At 32.4% G+C, this 23,212-nt stretch overlaps 1 protein-coding gene across 3 annotated transcripts in view; it reads right to left on the bottom strand.

The window, feature by feature from the left end:
* Positions 1-1,087: 1,087 nt before the first annotated feature.
* mtgo (miles to go) overlaps positions 1,088-23,212 on the bottom strand; it is a 508,417-nt gene continuing 486,292 nt past the window's right edge. For all 3 annotated transcript variants that reach the window (XM_072532663.1, XM_072532664.1, XM_072532665.1), the window contains 9 exons: positions 20,061-20,338; positions 19,246-19,521; positions 16,364-16,540; positions 14,354-14,600; positions 10,033-10,358; positions 9,520-9,778; positions 9,237-9,442; positions 7,280-7,685; positions 1,088-2,776 (listed from right to left, as the gene is read on the bottom strand). In XM_072532663.1, the coding sequence (XP_072388764.1) occupies positions 2,426-2,776; positions 7,280-7,685; positions 9,237-9,442; positions 9,520-9,778; positions 10,033-10,358; positions 14,354-14,600; positions 16,364-16,540; positions 19,246-19,521; positions 20,061-20,338 (2,526 nt within the window). In that variant the 3' untranslated portion in view covers positions 1,088-2,425. The remainder of the gene's footprint in view (positions 2,777-7,279; positions 7,686-9,236; positions 9,443-9,519; positions 9,779-10,032; positions 10,359-14,353; positions 14,601-16,363; positions 16,541-19,245; positions 19,522-20,060; positions 20,339-23,212) is intronic.

Here is a 23,212-nt window from a genome sequence, read left to right on the forward strand (position 1 = left end):
TATTAATGATTTATTGATATAAATCATTAATATCATCATATATTAATGGCATATCAATTGATACAGGATTGTTAAGAAAGTTGCAGGCGTTTTTTGATAACAGCTTGTATGGAAGTACAAAAAGAAAAAATGATTTTGCAGATCCAGTCATGGACAAGATCCACCTTCTAACTAAAAGTAGCTTTAATAGCTGCCAAAGTATTGTAACACGAATATCAAAATTGCCACAAAATTCTAAACCTTAACAGGTACAAAAGATGCAAAAGATCGATAACGAATGGAGGAAACTTCAACAATACCAGGATATTCCAATATAATTCAAAAATCAGGATAAATTCTATTTTTAAGCGAGTCAAATAAAATATTTTCACGGTAATCCTGTATTTGCTAATTTGAGTGACTTTGTATTGTCTGTGTTAACTTTACCTCATCCAAATATTATAAGTTGTGAAAGACAATCCTCAAAAGTAAATTTAATAAACAAGAAGTGCATGAACCGCTTGGTAAAACAGATATGGTTACAACTATCAATGTAACCAATTTATACAAGAAGGAAGCTGATGATAAACTGCAAGAAGTTAAGTTCACATTAACTGAATAGTGAATATGTTTTTTCCTTAAGTTTTACTTCTTAAATAATTTGTTTATTATGTTCGTTTGTTTATTTGTCTTCGTTTGTTTCTTTTACAAAAATTAAATATATTGTATATATTTTCCACTTCGTTAATTTCTTGTTTAATAGAATATAAACAGGAGCTATAAAATACGATAATTTGAACAGCATACGATTTTTAACTTTGATGACCTGGCAAAGCTGCTCTTACAGAAATATACCTAACAAACGAATTGGTTTGGTGACCCACATCATTTTAAATTATGTCTCTCAGTTCCTCTTGTTAAAAATGCATACCTACCTAAAATTATTACCGATACTGTATATATATATATATATATATATATATATATATATATATATATATATATAAAGTTAAACGTCAAAACTATAAAACACTACATCTTGACTTTGCACCACAATCAATTAAATTTTTCTAGATGTTCTAGGTATATTTATAAAAAAAATTCAGTCCCACAGCTAGTCGATGTTTTTATTGTTAAATATAGAATACATATTGATATTCAAATAAAATTTTTAATGGATTACATAATATTTTATATATGCATATATTTAAAAAAATAAAATGTATAATGAATAATAATAAAGACAGAGACATATTTTTGCTTGTATAGTTTAAAATTACATACTTCCCACGTATTTTGTGAATTCAAAAAAGAGCCTTGCAAAGTTTTTGTTTTTTGCCAAATTAATGGTACTATTACTGTTGTTATCAGTAACAACGGATCAAGTACTTTAGGTATTCATATCAAGTTTTTCAAACAATAAGCTAATCTATAAAAAACGTGCAATGTACTTTTTTATAGTTACTTTGATAATGTATGGGATAAAAACTAATAATCTCATGAAACATATAAGCACAATAACAGTCACTTCAATATTTTTGATTAAAAAAATATAAAATATATTATAACTATCTATGATAATTACATAAAAAATAATAGAGATATATGAAATATATATATAATAATATAGTCATCTATACTAACTATAAAAATATTTAATTTTTAACAGTAAATCAAAGAAAAAATTGAACAATACAGAATATACATTATGATTAACAAACAATTAGATTGACAAATATATTAATATATTTCTACCATCTATATTCGCATCTAACCTAGACAGTAGATAATACAACAATTTATAATTATTTGGAAGATCTGTAAAACATTAAAAGGTTAAGGCAATTTCAATTTAATTAGGAAGCAAATAAGTATTAAGCCACTTTATTTTGTTTTGTTAAACTTTGATTTCTTTGATAATATAAAAAATATATACCCGATAGTCAAATTTGTATTTTATACTGCCTCCTGAACAACATTTTCGAAAATGTGTTATCTAATAAATTATCGCCACAAACAGAAAAGATAATAAAGATAAGATTTTCTACAATCACAACACAATCGTCACGAATTTGGAAAATATATTAACTGATACAGTTAACTACATGAAAAATATTAAGTTTCTTTTCAAAAAACATATAACTTGTCTATTTAACTATAATCTCAAAATGACGTTTGTTTTATAATTAAACTTTGTATAAAGTAACCACAAATACATATTCGTGACATAATTTATTGGATAACTAATTTTTGTGTTTTGATATATAAAGAAACTATATTTGGAATACTTCGGTCTGAGTCTGGTACTCGTCTAAGGCTTGCTTAATTTCACACTGTACAACACATAAATTAAAAAATATAAATTTACCACCACCACTCTCTCCCAAACGTTCCTCCCTTCGTTTATACATTTCTACATATGCGCATTTTGTGTACCGTCGCTATTTTACAAAAACGACGTGATCAGCAGGGATATGACAATTCCGATTAGCAATACCAACATCACGTACATGTAAGTGCAGTACTCCTCGGAAAACGTGAGCGCTTGCCAAATGGAATGATAGAGAGAACGATGTTTGTGAGATGGCCCATGTGGAGCGATACTTCCTGTGGAGGTGGACTTTGTAGATGAGCCTGCTGCTGGTTCCAACGCGGTTGTCGTAAATGATGTTGAAGGTGACGCTGGACCGGGAAGTTCCCCGATCGACGTCAAACGGACAGGACAAATACGAGCCATATAGTCGGTTCCTGGTTCCAGGTCTTCGATGGTGCATTTACCCTCAGAAGTCTTAGATACCTAAAATATTTAAAACAATTTTAAATACAAAAGCAAATCTTAGTATTTTACCGCAATAATTTTACTATTTTTAAGATAATCTCCACAATTAAATTTGTAGCATTTTTCATCCACTATGTGTATCATAAAAATTCCATAAGGTTTTTATTTAACACCTTGGAATTGCGTTTGGATGGAGTATTTTTTGTGTGTTTAGTAATTTAGTAATCAAACAATTATCAGTATTTTTTATTGTTATACTAAATTTGTAGGTAAATTGTATTAAGAAGTAAACTATCCTACCTACATATCATGATATGATAATGATCCAGCAAAATACTTAATTTTTATATTTGTTTTCATATTTTGGATTTTCCAATGCGTATTTTTATCTCTTTTCCCGCTTCCTCAGAATAAATCTTCTATTTTCTATCTGTCACGGCTTAGTCAAATATTAGACTTATTCAATTTTTTTGGGAATACATAATTAAAAAGGACTAAAAGAAAAATTTAGGATTGAAGGTTTGATGTTATATGAATCTAGGTAGCTTTGTTTCCTCTGTCTATTCGTATTTTACATATTTACCTCCTATCCGTTGTCTATCTTGTGTTGTAATAAAATCGCTAAGAAAGGCACCTTAGCTTGAAAAGTATCCTTGTATAATCCCTTGTTGGTATTAAATATTCACTTTAAGCTAGCTGGGACCCTGAATTTAACGAGTGAAAGAGTGTTTTCTTGAGAATCTTACGTTTACAAGAAACGAAACATATTTTTAATTTATCCCTATGCTAAGTATTCTATGGATAACAAACGCAATAAGTCAATACATTATCGTGGCTGAATAGATCAAGTATGATCAATATTCGTCTAGGTCACATTGGTTAATTGATTCTGCAGACCCAGTTAATTGTTTGAATATATTCCTTCTTTCCCTTTGTCAACCATTTTCCATCCACCCTGAATGTAGGTCTCTCCCAATTGCTTCCATATTTCTCTATTTTGCGCCAATCGAATTCACTGTTTGCCTGCCACTGCTCTTATGTCATCTACCCATCTCATTTAAGGTCTTCCTATGCTTCTTGTTGTCGTCCTTGGTCTCCACTCTAGAATTCTCCGTGTCCACCTGTTGTCATTATATCGGGCTATGTGACCTGTCCACCGACATTTCATTTTTGTAACTTCTTCCACAATATCCCTAATCTTCGTTCTACGTCTTATCTCATTGTTTCTAATCTTGTCTCTCAGTGATATTCCAAGCATGATTCGTTCCATTGCTCTTTGCTCTTTGCAATTATATTCCTTCTTATTCTTCGTAGACTTGCTTCTTCGGCTTAAGAGATTTCTGTCATTTTAATAAGTCCGGGTATATCTGTAGTATATTGTAACGTTATAAATGGCACGTTTGTTATTTTTCATTAACCTAATTATTTTACTTTAATTTCTTTTGATTTTATTCTTCTATTAACTTTATCTTTTACTTTACTATTTTCATTCTAAAAATAGTTTACACTCAACTCTTCAATCAACTAAATATCCGATTTAATCTTTATTTTTTTTTTTTCCATATTCATTTATCTCAGTTATATTTAATATTTAATGTTATTATAAATGTTTTCCTGGGGTGAATACCTTTTTTATATCTGTCTTTTTATAATTTGACATCTTTTTGATACATACATAACTTTATCCGCACATGCTTCTTTTAAACTAGCCAATTTGCTATTTTCTATTTAATTTTGTAATTATTTTCAATCTTCATATGGCAAGGTAATATTGCAACGTATGCATTTGCTAAATACGGTCCATTCTGCTAGTTTTTTTAGCCTGAACTATATTTTTTCCTGTACCCCTTGTTCAGGAGGGACCTTCCCTAAAACCATTAGGAATAAAATACTGCAGTAGGTTGCGGCTGCAAAGGGAACTCAACTTATCCTTGGAGTTTAATACCAATATTAACAACTCGCTCTACTCATGTACAACTACATTCTGCAATCCTGTTTAACTACTTGAAGACCAGAAGCCATAAGTATAATTTTATGTTTTGTAAAGCTATAGGTAAGATTTGCTTTGTTTGATTTTAATTTAATAATATAATTTCAATTTTATATTTATTTATGTACAATAAATATGATTAGTTAATATCTCGATTTATTTGTCACAGCCAAACTCATGATTCAGATTTACTTCTAAGATAAGACGTTCTCACACCCGAGAGACTGATCTAGACAAGGCCTAACAAATGGCTCCCAAACAAAGTTGTGAGTTTTATTGTTCTACATTTGCTCCCAACTTTCAAAGGTAATTCTATTGTTATCCATTGGCACCCACCGTTTCTGATGGGTCATTCGATGATTACACATAGGCGCCCAACCCCTAAAAACTAGACCTTGAAGATTACGATATCTTCAAACTGTCAACTTTACCTTGTAGAGATAAGCTTAGTGACAGGTTTTTTTTTTAATCAGATTGAATACACAAATTTTTATTATAATAGCAGTATCTATATTATATAATTCTCAAAAAAGTTTACTTAAAACTATAACCATTACCAATCAAAGATGGCAAAAGTTCTTCGGAACCATATTAAATACATACACTTAAGTGCAACATAATCGACTCAAAATTATTTTGCGAGAGTGCGTCTAATGTTTCAATCTAAAAAGTGTAATTTAAAAATATTTAGTGTACAATCATTAACTTCATTACTGAGTTAGAAAAAAATTGTAGATTATGACCCCCTCTCAACACGTAGAAAGGGGGTCAGAATTTGACTTATTAAAATCGACACGCACCGACTTGTTTCGGTTAACATCTTACGCATCAATATCCATAGCAACCCACTAATACATCAGTCACTTATACCAAGTTCGCAAGTGCATTGCAAATGGATACTACATCCGTCAAAGCAGCTCAAGCTGTGACATTATTGAGAGAAAGCCTCAGAACGAGTCAATCTACTAAATTTAAGCCAATCAGCTATGTCCCAAGTGTATCGTCAGTACCAAGATACTGATGATTATGTGCACCGACAAGGAGGCCGTAAACAAATAACAATGGAGAAAGATGATCGATTTCTTGTATCAAAATCCTTGAAAAATCGGCATTTGACTGATGCTAATCTCAAAGAGCAATGGAACGAATCATGCTTGGAATATCACTAAGAGACAAGATTAGAAACACCGAGATAAGACGTAGAACGAAGATTACGGATATTGTGGAAGAAATTGAGAAAATGAAATGGAGCTGGACAGGTCACGTAGCCCGATATAATGACAACAGGTGGACATGGAGAATTCTAGAATGGAGACCAAGGACGACAACAAGTAGCATGGGAAGACCTCAAAAAAGATGGGTAGATGACATAAGAACAGTGGCAGGCAAACAGTGGATTATATTAGCGCAAGATAGAGAAAGATTGAAGAAATTGGGAGAGACCTACATTCAGGCGTGGATGGAAAAACGGTTGACAAAGAAGAAGAATCTCAAAGAAGAGCTTAGAGAGGTCCGAGGTGTGAATACCAGCGTTTGGACAGTCACAAGGAGACTGAAGGCAACCAACCTGACACTAATAAGGGCAGCTGCGGGTCCCAAGCTAACTGCAGCCCAGAAGCAAAGGCGATTAGAATTTGTTCGCGAACATCTGGATTGGGACGACTATCAATGGAGTAAAGTATTATTCTCCGTTGAAAGTAGAATCTGCAACGACAAGACATGTCGAGTTTATAGAAGGCCAGAAGAGTGATTTTCTAAATGTTGTATACGAGAAACTGTGTCATATGGAAGCATTTCTTGTATGTTTTGGGCAGGTATTTTTATGGATGGAAAAACCGAGTTGGTTTTCGTGCCCGGTGAAGGACGTGCAGGAGGTTTAACGACGGATTGTTACATCAGAGACATTTCGAGGGAACATGAGAGAGAGAGAGAGAGAGATGTAGTTCCATTCGCGGGATTTATTGGTGATGTCTTTATTTTAATGCACGATGCCATATCGCACGAGTCACCACCAACTATCTGAATGAGATGGGTATACCTACAATAAATTAGCCTGCGTTGAGCCTGGATTTAAATTCAATAATAGAATTGAGAGCTGCGCTTCTGAAATTATGGATGGGAAGCAATTCTTCAAGAATTTATTAGAAAAGTCTTCTGATCCATGAAAAATCGTTTGGAATGTGTAATTATGAGTAGGTCTGGTAGTATCAAATGGGGAAAAATAAAGAAATTCGTTTTTTAATTGATGATTTCTCTGTTCATAACGTCTTTATTGCAGTCGTTCCAATGATGAATATTTAGGAAACTATGTTCGTATTGCATAAATATTCAAATATCCTCCAAATAACGCAATAGCAGTTTTTGTCAGTTCAATATTAAAGTTATCGTTTGCACATTACATATTTTTATTTTCATACTTCTTACATTGAAACAGGAGGTGTAATCTCAAATCTCGCTTTTGAGTAGATTGTTTTGTAATCGACTCAAAAGTTGATTGTAATAATTATATTTAAATAGTTATAAGCCCTTACCTGCTTGAACACTTGTTCCTTTAGTCTTGCTAATTGTACTCTGTAGACAACGGAATCCGAAAATGCATTTTTAGCTGGCAACCACTCAAGAGAACAACTCCTTTGTTCAACTTCTATAACTTTAGGAGCTTTTAGCGTCGTTGGAGGAGCAACTGTGGTAGTAAACTCATAGTCTTCAGAAAAATCTCCTACACCCGCATCGTTAGCAGCATTTACTCTAAATCTGTATGTTGTAGATTCGTGTAACTTGTTGACTTTGCAAGTGAGAGCTGTTCCTTTGTATACACACTGATAATCTCCCGCGCGCGGATTGTCCATTTCGACACAGTATTGGGTATATTCCGTGTTTTTGCCTTCGCCCCATTTCAATTTAATATAGTTATGAGCAGTGGCAATACATTCTAACCTAAAACATTTTATTATCAAATTTAATTTAAAGTAATCTTTATATTGAATCATATTATAGACGTACAAGTTATTCACAGTATATTTATATTGGAATACACAAATTTAACTAAGACTTAATACATAATAATTGATGGATTCGACCGTTACTTGATGGAAATTCATGATGGAAATGGTTGAGGAGGGGAAAACTGTTTGTCTTAAGTTGGTCATTCAGAATTATATCTGTCTTTTTTAATTTGTTATTCTCCATAGATTCTAACAAAGATAGCTTAAGGCCTTTATTTTGAATGTGAAGAATTTGAAATTCGTCATTAAAAGAATTATTATGATCTAAAAGGTGAAGTGCGTATGTAGAATCTGTTTTTCTATTATTGAAAGCCCTTTTATGTTCTGATATTCGTTTATTAAAATGTCTACCAGTTTGACCGATGTAAGTTTTTGGGCAGTCGCCACATTTAAGTTTGTATACACCACTGTGTAAGTGGTTTTTATTTTGGCTTTTGTTTTTGTTAATATATTTACCTAAGTTGTTGTTTGTTCTGAAAGCTGGTGTTATTCCTTTCTTTTTATGTGTTTGGCTATTTTTGTTGATATTTTGCCTATATATGTAATCGAGCAGAAGGTACTGGGTTTTTTTTTCTGGTGTCGACAAATTTCAAATTCTTCACATTTAAAATAAAGGCCTTAAGCTATCTTTGTTAGAATCTATGGAAATTAACAAATTAAAAAACACAGATATAATTCTGAATGACCAACTTGAGACAAATAGTACTCCCCTCCTCAACCTATTTCATTAGAGACTATAAAGAGTAAACGCAAGCCAAAAATAGGACACTTGAGAAAGGCACTCTGCCGAAACAGCTGTAGTGATAAAATTTTATATTAAATTTTGTGGAAGTTTTGAAAACACAGTTTTCAGTGTTTTATTGTTACATTTCAATTTCAAAATCAAAATTTTAATTTACACGGGTACTTATATATATACGGGTATATAAACAAAAAATTGTTTAATGTGTTTTTTGTGGAGTGTAATGTGCTTTCTTTTGGATATTTTTTGGAGAACTTTTTTGGATCCATCTCTCTTTAGTAGAAGTACTTTATAAATTTGACCATAGTTCTGACAATGACTTTGTAAGCCCAAAGCGTTCAGCTAGAAATTAAATATTGTACACTTCAAAAATACTTTTTTTTCCATTCATTCATTTGTCATAAATGTGTACAAAAATATATCAGTTTTTTCCACTGTTTTTATATGTATAGTGTTTTCATCCACCAAATATTCCATATACATTCGAAGAAACAATCAAGGATAAAATGATCCGACTAAAACAATTCACGAAGAAATATATTCCACTACTGGCTCAAGAAATTTCCAAATACAGTACCGTGAGTAAATCTGACAGTATGCCGGATCACAAATGTATCGTAAAAAGAACCGATTTAAGCCATTTATAATGTTCTTGGAATTGGTTTTCGATCGTTTTGGACAAAAAATTTTCCGAATATTAATGAAATCATAAACAATGGCTTCGAAAACAAATTGACTTACCTGGGCGCAGTCGGAGGCAGCCTCAACGTAGCAGTTCTCAATGAAGACGAAAATGGACCATGTGCAACATCATTGATAGCTTGGATCTTGATTTTATAATTTGTTTCCGGAAGTAAACCCTCCACAGTATATTCATTAACAGCGCCATCTGTTGATATTGTCCTATCACCGATTTCAATGTTGTAATTCGTAATAGGGCTACCATTCTAAAAAATACATATGTTAAGTAATTTCTCAAAAAGAGTGAAGTCTACTGAATCATAGGGTAATTAAAAGTACTTACCTCATTAGGCGTGTTCCAATATAATGTAATGGAGGTAGGAGTTGATTCAGATTTCAACGATGTAACAGCAGAAGGAGGTGCTGCAGGTGTTAATGTAGTAGCAACTGGAGAAAATCCGCTGAAACCGGCACTATTACCGGCCTGCACTCTAAAGCAGTAGGAATGGAAAGGGGTCAGACCCTTCACGTCATAGTTCAATTGAGGCCCTTGGTACACACTGGAGAATTTATCTTCACTTAACTCAGGACTTATTTCTAGTCTGTAAACATACATAATTAAGCAAAGCAAAATAATAAAAACATCTAAAATATGCAAATGACACATTAACAACAGCTGATCGAGAAAAATTGTAGAATAATATATTTATATTATTAAAAACACCTGATTATTTTTATGTATTAAAAATGTTAAAACATATTATTTATATAATAATAAATAAGCACCATTTGCTAAAAAGCAACACAACGAAGAAACTGTAGTAAAAAAGAAAATTACATAAACGTAAACACGTACCTATATTCATTGATGGGTGCACCATTAGAAACAGGCTCCATCCAGTCGACATAAACATGGAAAGGACTCTTGCAGTGAATTTGTGGCAACTCTGGTGCACATGGAGGTGCGGCACCACTGGTGATCTTCAAAATGTCCGACCATGATCCAGGTCCTATTCTATTAACAGCCCTAACCTGGAAGGAATACTCACAGCCAGGACTCAAGGTGTTAACTGAGCATTCGGTCTCTTTGTTTTTATGGACAAGAGTTTGGGCGTTGTCGGGAGTTGTCATTTCTACTTCATAGTCAAGAATGGGTGCTCCTCCGTTGTAATCTGGTTCCACCTAAAATGCACATACGAACTTTTAAAGATATCGAACTTATTTTGTTGATCACAACTTGTACAGAAGGTTTTGGGGAATTCGATTCCGTGATTTTATTTAAATCTCAGAAAAATATATAGTAAGATTTTAGTATATAACTTATTTTAAGCACACTCCAGCAAATAAAAAATGAAATGGGTCATACGCGTGATGAAGTTTATCGTCTCTTTTAGGTGTCCTTATGACTTTTACCTGGAAACGTGTCAGTAGCGGAGAATTTATTTTAATTTAGTGTATGGCATACAATAAGAGCAAAATGTGTTATATTATGTAATAATTAAAAGTAATAGAAAACGTTAAGTAGATTAATACAAACGAACATCAAATATATTAATACAGTCTAAAACATTTTCGGTCGTATTCAGGAATTCCATCTTCTTAGTTCTTCTAGCCTTTTTCTTAATAAATTACCCTCCTTATCTCTTCATATCTTTTGTTGGAATTCGTTTCCGCTTTTGTTCAGTTTCTGGTAAAACTTTCTTACCTCTGTTGGCTTAAATAGTTCTTGTAGTTCTTGAAGTGCTTTGATTATATATGATGTCTTCTTTCTGCGGTGTATTATTTTTTCTTCTTTACGTGTGAATGTTATTTGTTTTATACTTTGAATGTGTCGCTGGTAAATAGTCAAAAAAACTTTCGCTCTTCGCCGGATCGCTGGTCTCGTTCTCGAATCTTGTGTATGTGCTTTCGTCTTGCTATTCTTTGCTTTACTGATTTTTCGGGACTCGTCTTAATCTTCGCATATGACTCATAATCTGCAGACACTGCTACGTTGCCGTATGGAAAAAAATGCATGAAATCAACTTAAAACATATGACGGCGTGACCAACGTGGATATTTATATTCCTCCTCTGCTTGTCAGGTTCTGTGTTCCTGTTGTATCAGTAAATATGCTCTATTTTGTCTCTCTGTTATAATCTGACATTCTTCGCCAAATCAGTCATTCGTTCTTGTTCTTCTTTTTTTACCTTCCATGTCTAGTAATTCTTTATGAAAAAAAAAAAAAATAAAATAGGAAAGAAAGAAGACATTTTTGAAATCAGAGCATATAATCAGAGCAAAAATATTTCAAACTCGTCATTTATCAAGCACTAAATTGTTTCATTTTCAACACAGTGGGCTGTGTTATCATTACTGGTCCATACCAAGCAAGTTAAGCGTTTACAGTTGAGTCCATGGTTCTTTACCCGTTCGTCATTACTACCTTGCCAGATAAAACACATACTTTTTATCTAGCATAATTATCTTCCACGCATGAAACTAAAGACAAACCAGCTACCACAAAAAAGACGTTCGGGGACGTTTTCAGATTTTAAGTACAATTTGTGACGTTTCTGGTTTGTTTACTTGCGGCTGTTAGTTTGTTGGATCTTTTGCTGTTTTTTTGTTCTGTTTTTGTATTTGGAAGTTTATATTAGAGTTTCAAATTTTATGGTAAGTGTAATTTAAGTGTATGTAAGTGATTTACACACAAAGTTAACCTAATTCACACAGTTATGGAATGGTTTTGTTTAAGTTTAGCAAAAGTGAAAGAAATGACAAAAAAAATATTTTATTGATTTTTTTGGATTATGCCTGGAACAACTCTTGCCTCACAAGCACAAGAACTCGTTTCAAATTTAATCGAGTACTTTAAATTAGAAAAAAGGAATGGAGGACCGTTGGAACGTTGTCATCTATTCAAGAGGTACAAAAAGTACTACTAAAGCTTTAATGATGACAAGTATATATATTATTAATATTATTTTACTTTATGCCTACTTTATTATTTATGCCCACTTTATTACATAACAAATAATTAGGAATATAATAAGGAACTTTTTATTTTTTGATTGTTTTCAATTTCAATTAAAAATATTCATAACATTTTAACTTTGTTTTAGTGCAGCAGCTGCATATAAACTGGCGAGAAAAACAGTCTACAATACATAAAAATCATATATTATCTTCTCCGGGAAAAAGCAGATCTAGTTTAAAAACGAAAACCAGCTTTTTCTCGAGAGATACGAGTATAACTTAACATCTTATAATAGTAATTTACTAGAATAAATAACTTTTTAGGGAAACATATAACCTGTGAAGCGTTTATCAATGAGCTGCCGGCTAAAGAAATTGTTTCTATAAGTAAAATTATTGAGTCCAATATTAAAAGGTTTGAGATTTAAATTTAAACAGAGATAATCATCGAAGATCTTTAATTGAAGGAACTCATATCTCAAGGTTTTCAGGGATTCAGGAAGAGGTTTTATTTCAGACTCGATCACGGTGAAATGAATAGTACAATATTTACTAAATGGATAAGTACACAATTACTTCTTAATTTAGAACACCCATCTTGGATTGTCATGGACAACACATCCTACCATAGTGAATTCATAAATAAACAACCTTCCGCTAAATGGTTAAAATCAGACATTACAGATTGGTTGAAGAAATACAATGTTAATTTTTATGAACATCAGTTAAAACCAGAATTGTTACAATTGGCCAAGATAAATCGACAAGAAAATATAGATATATTGCAGATGAATTGATACGAAGTGCTTAGACCTCCACCGTATCAACCAGACCTGAATGCTATCGAATTAGTATGGGCAGATTGCAAGAATTCATTATTGAAATGTGAGACCGGGCATTTTTGAACAGTTACGAGGCGTATTTTGGGATGACTAATTTCATTTTTTATTTGCTAGACTTCCGTATATAACGTATAGTGTTTGTGGACAAGTAACTGGGTAACTGCGTAAGTGAGTTGATTTAAAATTATTAGGAATGAATGTATGTTTGAGTAATTATTAGAATATGAAATACATGTTTACGATTTTAGTCAAATAACGTCGATTAATAAATTGTAAGATTTTTTTATTTTTGCAAAATATCAACATTACTAAGTATAATAATTAAATACTAAAGTCTTAAGTTTCTTTCAAAATTACAATTACTAGCTAATGCATACTTGTAATAATTGTGTTAACTGTTTTTATCTTTTAATTATAGTGTAGTAAACTACATTTTTGGACTTGCTACGAAGCGATTCAGCATTTTCAAATTTATAAATAATGCCATAAGCCAAATAAAATCACTTATAATACGATATTTACAACTAATGATGCAGTGGCAAACCCAGGGGGTTTTGGAGGTTAAAAACCCCCAGGCCACTATTCCAACACTGTTACTCACAAATTTTAACAACTCAAAATGGAGGTAGCAGAAAAAAAATTTCGGTGCCGAACCAAAACCCCCAATCACAGGAAAATTGTAGGTGCGCTACTGTAGTGACGTCGATAATCTTTATCAGTTTTAAGTTATTGTTGCCAGTTACAAAGAAAGATTTATATCTATTTTTTTTTTTCAGAAATAAATTTAAATATATCAATTTTTTAGCATATTTTAATATTTAATTTATAAATAATTTATTTTATATTAGAGATAATATATAGCTTTATAAAATATATGTTATTAGAGACATAAAATAATTAATTAACAGTTTTTAATTCGTGACATATTTTTATAATGTTTAAATATTTTGCAAATTCCTATAGTAGTATTTAATTATATGTTTTATATTTAATATTTTAAATATAAAAGTACCACGTAATGCAATTTTTGAAGATTTTTGACTCACCTTCAACCATGTAACGCACCATAACGTTTTTCTGTACCCCCACCCCCCCCCCCTAATCGTTACGTGACACCCAAATGACAAAAGTTACAATTATGTTGCAAAGAGTAGGAGTCAGTAGAATTGTGGCCTTTTGTAATAATAAACTGATAAACTATCATTTATTTCTACATTTGGCAATACAATTAAAAACAGAAACCTAACTGAAATAAAACATTTTATTTAAAATAAAATCGCCTTTTCAACAAAAATTAAAAATAAAATCAACATCTATGCAGACACTATTTCATTCTCATTGATCTAATAATATCTTATTATTTAATAGTAAACTTACCCATCGAATAGAAACAGAATTAGCTAATGGTTTTCCTACGACCCTAAGTTGCGAACACTGACCGGGACTAACAGCATCCGTAGTTACTGTACAAGGATCTGAAAAGTTGCTAACACCACCGGCACTGATACAACTCACCCTGAGTTGATACGTAGTTCCAGGTGTCAGTTTATCACAGACTGCTTCCGTTTCTAGGCCCTTATGGACAATTTCATAGCCACTACCCGAATTTAACTCTAAAATGTACCTAAAACACAAACATTTCATATACAAAAACTAGTTTTTCTGATTTATTACCTAATAATATATTATTTCTATATTTCAATTTCAAAACTCTACATTAACAATTATGATTAAGACCTTTTGATCAAGAAACTATTCGTAATTCAGTAGTTGAAGGTTACGACCGGAACTTTAGTCTTTAACTGACCATTTCCTAGAGACATTGGTCCCAACATAACGGTCATTTTATTTCTTACGTCCGCCCTTACGTACTACTTTTTCTCTATAGTAAAATGTTGAGGCGAGCATCACGGAAGTAGCGCCACGAAACACGAAATAGCGGTTCGTGGTTCGCAGTCACTATAAACAATTGGAAGAGTTCATGTAAGTGACGAGGAGAGTCCGTTATACATGTAAACTTTTTCAATTTTATTAAAATCTAAAATTATTTAAAACTGAATCAAATTACTTTATTCAATTTTAAAAATATTTACATTTAAAAAATGCAGAAAACATAGTATAAAGCTTCGCGCTAGTCAACAGTACCGCCCACTGTACCACATTTTTTTTATCATTAATAGTATTTTTTCAATTAACAAAATAAATTTCTCATTTTTATGGACACTTTAGGAAACCCCTTATACCCACGTTGTTTTTACACGGCAAGAGAGAATCTTACTGTGTAGTTCCATGACATTTGTTTACCTTAAATAAACAGTTCCACCAAGTAACAACTCTTAAAATATGGTTGCCCCTATTCTGTTCAAGAAATAAATCTATCCTTGCTCATAATAATGTTTTGCAAGATGTTGCGCTGTCCTCAAATTGGTGGGGTATACTATAGATGCTGATAGTCATTTTTTTCGCGAGGGCATCACTTTTGAAGTCTCAATGTAGTTTTTTGTAGTGTTAATAGCAAATTTGGGAGTTGTTCTCAAATTGACCAGGAGTTTTTGATATAAACATTTATTGGGCCAAAGCTGATGAATTTGATAATCGTCAACTTACTACTGAAGTTCAAAAGCATCCAAAAATTGTGACGAGAAATTTTTCTCGCCACAAAAAGTAAGTGCCGTTCGCCTGTGGTATCCTTCTGATAATTATTCATTCTAGCATGTAACATAATAAAGAGTCATTACATAAAATGGCGCCCAACTACATCCGAATAGAAGGATATATAATATAATGACCATAGAAAACAATAATATGTAGCATATGGTTCAGAGACTTGGACTCTCAACAAAAAGTAATGAAAACATGTTAGAATGATTCGAAAGAAAGGTATTAAGGCGAATCTATGGAGCGGTGAATGACAATGGATTGTGGAAAAAACGATAAAACTTCGAACTTTATAAAATATACCAGGAATCAGATATCAGAAAATATATTAAGATATGACGTCTAAGGTGGGTAAGGCATGTAATGCGGATCGAAAAAAATTACCCAACTAGAAGAAAGGTCCAATAGACCCATTGGTCAGAGAAGAAGAGGAAGACCCAGGACAAGATTCCTTGATAACATCGATACAGACATGAGCAATGTGGGAATACATGCTTAGCGAAGGAAGGCGATGGATAGGGACGACTAGAGAGAAATTCTTGCGGAGGCTAAGACCCACGCAGGATTGTAAAGTCAGAATGATGAGGATAATATAATGACCAATTGACTTACAAATCGGATACTGATTATTTATTTATATTTATAATAAAAAAGTCAACAGAAAAACAGAAAAATTAGTTTTTATAAAATATTCAAAAATTTAATTGCATTAAAAAAAATTAATCTTACATGGTTATTTCAGATCCTCCAGTATTATTAGGCGGTTCCCACTTCAGTTTGAAAGAGTGTGCGTGTATCCTTCCTTTAACTACAGGTTTTGACGGTCTAGAAGGTTTGTCGGGCAAGGTGCTGTAAGTCACTTCTTCCGACCAGGGTGATGTCCCACTTTCGTTTTTTGACCTTAACCTAAACAAAAATTTACTCTGTAACAGAATTTACAAGAATTCATAGTTTTTTTTATAGATTTTATGGAAACTACAAGCCCCAGTGCGAAAATAGTAACAATTTTTAGGAATGATTTGTGCATAAAAGGTTCATAAATTAGTACTTATTAGATTGGTACCCATAAAATGTATTACCATATAAAAAAATACTATTCCTTCCACATGTGGTCTTCTAGTTCTCAATTCTGTTCCCTTTATTTCTCTATATATTCCTTATCTCCAGATTTTATTTCACTGTCCTGGTCTACGTGCTCTCGGTTAACGTCCTAGACCTCGCCTTGGTATTACGTTCTGTGGCATTCTCCTTACATTGGCGCACCAGCTTGTTTTGTTGTGATGTCATTGATTCTTCTTCTTTAAGTTCCATCTTCTATCGAAGGTTGGAAATCATCATGGCTATGCGGACTCTGTTCACTGCCGGTCTAAAAAGTTCTGCACTACTGCATTCAAACACATTTCTTCCCACATTTCGCTTTCCTCGGATTTTGCCTTGCATAATAAGTTGTAATAATGCGTATTTTTGCCCTCTCATCACATGTCCTAAGTACTCAAGTTTTCGTCTTTTGATAGTTAATATTATTTCCGCCTCATTTCCAATACTTCTAGTTACTTCCACGTTTGACATTCTTTGAATACATGATATTCGTAGGATTCTTCTGTAACACCAAAATTCAAAGTCGGCCAACTTATTCAGATGGACTTGTTTTAGTGTCCACGCTTCCAAGCCATAAAGAAAAATAGAGAACACGTAACATCGAGGCATTCTCAGGCGTAGTTCTAACCTTATATCCCGACAACAAAGAAACTTTTTAAGTTTAATGAATGATGCACGTGCTATTTCAATGCATGACCTAATTTCTTTGGTTTGGTCTACATCTGATGTTATCCATGTTCCTAAGTATTTATGGTTATTAACACTCTCAATTGCAGTATCTTCAATCGCCAGTTGGATATTTGCATGTGCAGATTTAGTCATGATCATGCATTTAGTTTTCTTTAAATTTATCTTCAGTCCGTACTCATGACCGCATTCATTAAGGCGTTGTCATTGATTATCGTATGCGTAATCCCGATGATTTCTCGAAGTCTCCCATTTGTTACTGTTGCGGTTCTAGTGATTCCAGAAGATCGTCGTCAGAAGTCCATTTCTGTTGCTCTAAGTATTTTTTCCGTTGCCTTTCCTTGTCATTATATTTCTTTCCTTAACTACGCTGTCTATTGTTCCACCATTTTTAAACTTTATTCATACGTTTTACTGTATTTTATTTCTTGATTTTTTTCTAATAATGAGCTCTGTTGTTCTTCTTCAATACTCTTGTATTCTTTCTTTTTTATATTAACCTCCAGACTCCAGTCCTTAACTTCATACAATTAGGGTCTTCGTAGTCTTGTGCAATGATAACCTGGTCGTTTCCAAAGCATAGAGTGTAGGACTACAATATTTAATCTGCTAGTGGAATGTCCTTACTTATATATATATTTTTTTTCCACTTGTTACGTGCTTCTTCTACATCAATGTACTCCATTACTCAAGTGAGTAATTATGTATTCCAAAAATAAATGTTACTGTAAAAATTAACTTTCCTCCTCCTCCTCCTCCTCATTCCTTGTGCCCTTGTCGGGGAGTGGTGGTGACCTCTAAATATTATTAGCTTGTTGTGTCCATTGGCTGCGATGCTGTGCCATATGGACGGCTTCATGTTGGGATTTTCCCACAAGAGTCTTCATTTGGTCTGCCCATCGTGCTGTAGATCTTCCTCTTGGTCTTCGGCCTTCTACGTTTTCTTCTACTACCAATAGTGCCATGGTCCCCGTTCTTCTAGCTATGTGGCCGAAGTAACTTAGGTATGCTTGGTTTACTTCTTTGAATAGCCTGTCTTTTAAATGAAGCTCGTCTAGAATTGACAGGTTGGTTCCGTGTTCTGTCCAGGACAGGGGTAGAATTCTTTTATAGATCGGCATTTCGATCTTACTCATTTGATTTTTTTGGAGAGTTCATGTTTCAGCTGCGTATGTATCAGTTTATGATTCACCTTGGCAACTATAATTTCGCACTTTTTATACGAATTTGTTTGAAATCGATATCGAAAGTCGATAGGCAATACATCTTTGGACTCAACTGTACCATTCACTTCTGGCATCTAGTGTGCTATTCAATAGTGACCACAAGCTCTCAAAAAATAGTAAAATTTTAAAGGAACATTCTGATTCCTATAAGACACACTATAAAGCAAGGGTTGAATGTTGGGATACCAATGCATGATACTGAATGAAGACAATTGAAGTAGAAAATTAAATAAATCTTAAATAATGTTAAAAATTGGTTAAAAAATATCAGAGAATAGACCGGGATAAAAAGAGCAAAACAACTGTTTAGATTAGCTCAAGACAGAGGGTTTTCACATGTTATCGCCAACAGCAAGGGGAATTGATAAGGCACGCAAAGAAGAAGAAAATTATTAGAATGGTTTAATAGATGAGGGGGATAATAACAATGATAAAAGAAAAATGGAAATATTAAAGAAACTCAATTCCTTGTAAGTAAAAATTAAAACACCTACGTATATTAAAAATAAAAAAGTATAAAAGATTCAGTCAGTAATTTAAATCTTCTTTTTGACAAAAATCAAAGTATAAACTCTCTTATATGGCAAGTATTAAACTTACCTGAAAGCGTAACTACTGCATTCTCTTAGATTCCTGCAGATGTGCTGATTTTCATTGCCCAAGTAGACATTCATGAAACCATACTTGTTGTCAACATCGTTCATTTGTAAGATAAATTCATCATCTTTTGGTCGACGTTGCCATAGAAGATGTAACGATTGGACATTTGCTTCATGCAACGTCGGTGCATTAGGCTGGGTAGGTGGATTGTCAAAAGTACTATACGCTATGCAATCAGAGTAAGAACTTTTGCCAACCTCATTTTGAGCTGCTAACCTATAAAAAAAGATAATTTATTGATATTGGTACAGATTTGCAGATGCAAATTATTTTTGGCTTGATCGTTGTTAGGGAATTTCTCCTTAAACATAATCATCAAGCTAATGATCAAGTTTAGGGATGGTTTATTTAAAACCTTATACATCCTTAAGAACAGAACTAGAATATAGATATATTAATTTATAATTATGTGTAGTAATTTCAATATTTTGTTATTGTAGCAATCTTAATAAGCAATTTGTTTCGCATTTTTTGGTAATACAAATTCTTTATATTTATGAAAGTTAATTTTAATAATAATATTTTGGCTTTTTTGTACCTCCCTATATTCTCTATTATCCTAATAATACGGCAACGCTGTGCTAAATGTGACAACGTCAAATTGGATGACATTCGACGAACTTAGGAGAAAAAGGCCAATGCCTAATATTAGAACAATAATTTATATAATATAGAAAAAATCCTATGATTTTCCATCCTAAATAAAATTGCAGTTCTGCTTTAAAAAGAATCATAGTAAAAATTATTATTCATACCTGAAGGTATATACTGTAGCTGGAAGCAATTTCTGAAGTGTGTGCGTTTTGCTCTTTCCTTTGTAGAATTCCACAAACTCTCCTCCTTTTCCTTCATCATATTCCAAAATGTAGTGCTGTATATGAGCGCCATTGTCGTTGACAGCGTTCCAGCGTAACTGTAGTGAATTTTTGGTTCGGTTCAATAGTTTTGGAGGCTGCGGTTGGTCAGGCTCGCACGCTGGAGTGATGAATTTAACTGGATCTGATGCGGAACCTTGAAGTTCGTCTAAATGTACCTACAAATCGATAAACATCGTGTTTACTTTTTGTATATATACATATTAAAAGTGTTTGCGTTGAAAACCTCAAAGCTTCTTCGTTAAGTACCATTTAAGCAAAAAACGCCATGACAGGTCGATTTTAAAAATCAGTTTTGCTTTTATTTTGGATAACCGCGTGATCGTGATGACGTCATGAAATTCTATGAAGGGCAATGTGTATCAATCTTGTTCTAAAGTTGTAGTTAGTAGTTAGAGAACACCGTTATAAGCCTTTAGTGTAAAAAAACAAAAAAACTTCTGTTCTTTACTAGATCTCCCATCACTTGCCAATGTCCAGTAACATATTATAATTTATATGTTATAACATAATGAGGCTGTTTTATGAAGACTTAAGCTATACAGTCCACGGGATAAAAACCTGGAATATTAAACTATATTTTGTAACACTGCGAGGCACTAGATCGTAGGTGGAAGGTACTTTTTGAAGGATACCAAGGGACTCCACAACATACGGTACCCATCCACTAGATCTATACAAGCTAGCACAGAATTTGGTACGTTTTTGGGTATGAGCATTAAATAGAAGATGTATAATAAGAAGTGTGACTATATTTAGTAGAAAACTACTTTTTTAATATATTTTTGACGTAAATTAACAACTTTTAGTAGGGAAGAAATACTTTTTTTAAGTAAATTTCTTGAATACATTAGAGTATTAACTATTAAATAATATTTCAGTATAGATCATTTTTGGAAAGAAGTGTCGATAAAATAAAGATAGATTTATATGATCATATATGCGTTAGAAAAAAATACCCATCACACGGATTCCACTATGAATATGAAAATACATATTGTGCGTTTTATTAGGCTAATAACTCAAAGAACTTCATCAATCATATTATTACTGTCACTGTTTTTTTAATAGAGCTCAACTGTTTTTAATTGAATTATTACAACAATTAAAAATAGGTACAAGATAATTTACTTAAATAATTGTCTTTTCTTAATCAACACAAAGCTGTATTTGGAGATTTTTCTAGTCTTTATTCTGTTCTTTCTAAATTTCCTATTTTATTTAATGAAACTTCAATACAAGACACATACAATGAATACAGAGAATTGGAGCTTGATGCAGAAGTGTCTAATTAACTTGTATCTGGGAGTGGGAGTCATTCATCACCTGACGTGGAGAAGTTTTGGGTTAAAGTATCTAAACTGATTAATACCGATGGAAGCCCTAAATATAGTAAATTAGGCACATTTACCAAACATATGTTGTCTCTTCTAATATCTAATGTTAAATGTGAACGAATGTTTTTGGATCTTCACACAAGGACCGGAATATTTTTGAAAATCAGAATGTGTCTCTGATTATGCATGCCAAGGAGGATTTGCGAGAAGTAGAGGATTATACTAACTTACTAAACTTAATATGTAAGAAATCTATATGTAGTAAATGTAAATAAATAGAAATACCTAAAATATGTGGTAAATTGTCAAGATTCCTGGTTTCTTAGTATTAGTAAGACTAGTATGAAGAAAAAACGGAAAATAAGTAATAAACATTCACGACATCTATGATCTATAATATTAATTTGACATTTAAATCGCGTATTTGTAATAGAGGGCGCTACTATTAGTTCTCACGTCAAACCTATTACCATGATACTATGATTAACGAGATAGGATCTTCCCGTAGCACAAAATCGGTCGTGTTCGCGCATGCCGTCATTGGAGAGTAGAATTTGAATTCTTGTTAAAGTTAAATGGGATTTTTATGCATTCTGTGATGAAATTATTCAATTAGCAAAATAATAATATTAAATAAAGGTTTAATAATTACAATAATCGTACACAAAAGGATATCTCCAAACTATTTATTAAAGATTATTTATTGACACATACAAAAAACTGACATTACGAACGTGCAACTCTCCAATTACGTCACGACTTATGCGCAATATCTTATCTCCTTAATCATAGTATCATGCCTATTACAACATAAACCATTTTTTTTGCAATGGCGCGTGCGTAGTATCATTTGAGTTTTTAGTAGATTTTCGATCTGGTTGTTAGCAGATTCTCTAAAAAATTTATGGTCAAACTGATAAGCCAATTGGCTGGTGAATAACATATTGCCTCCAAGGAAAAAGCATGAGTAATATATGTTAGGATTTTTATTATTATTTTTTGTTATTCTGGTTGCTGTAGTTGGTCTTTGATTTCAATTGCATACGCGTTTCACTGTCTTATGTATTTTTATACACTTCCATCTTTGTCTTCGCACTATATTTGGAAATCAGTACAATAAAACAGTTTATTCTGTTTTCCTTTTTTTCGTGATAAAACTGAAAGTCCTCGTATATTTTCTAAACCCAAAGTTATTAAACGTTCAGATGAGTGTTTATTTCGTGTTTACAAATATGCCAAAAACCTCGGTAGCCAACCAATATCTGATAATAGTCTGTTTATATCAACTAAAATTTCGCTAGACTAAATATTTACGAAAACACGAAAATAAACATGATCTTAAATAGGTAATTGCGAACAGTTTATTAAGAAAATATTCGACGTTTCTCGAATTTCAACAAACACACCTGTAATTTCAACTTTTTACATTGTTCAGTTAATTTTGATAAATACGAAATGTAGAAAGACAATGACAAAGGAGAATGTCATTTGTTTGTTGTCAAAAGAGAACGATTTTATTTTTTGATACATAACTTAAATAAATTGCAAATAAGCACAGTGTAATTGAAAAAGATCTAGCTAAACATGAACTTAGTAAAAAATTAAGTTGATGAAAATTTAATATTCACACCAGTATACTCATCGAAAAAACAAATTCATTGAATCATATCAGATCCGATTCACTTATAACTACTT

Source organism: Diabrotica undecimpunctata, chromosome 5 (genome assembly GCF_040954645.1).
Source record: "Diabrotica undecimpunctata isolate CICGRU chromosome 5, icDiaUnde3, whole genome shotgun sequence".
NCBI lineage: Eukaryota > Metazoa > Arthropoda > Insecta > Coleoptera > Chrysomelidae > Diabrotica > Diabrotica undecimpunctata.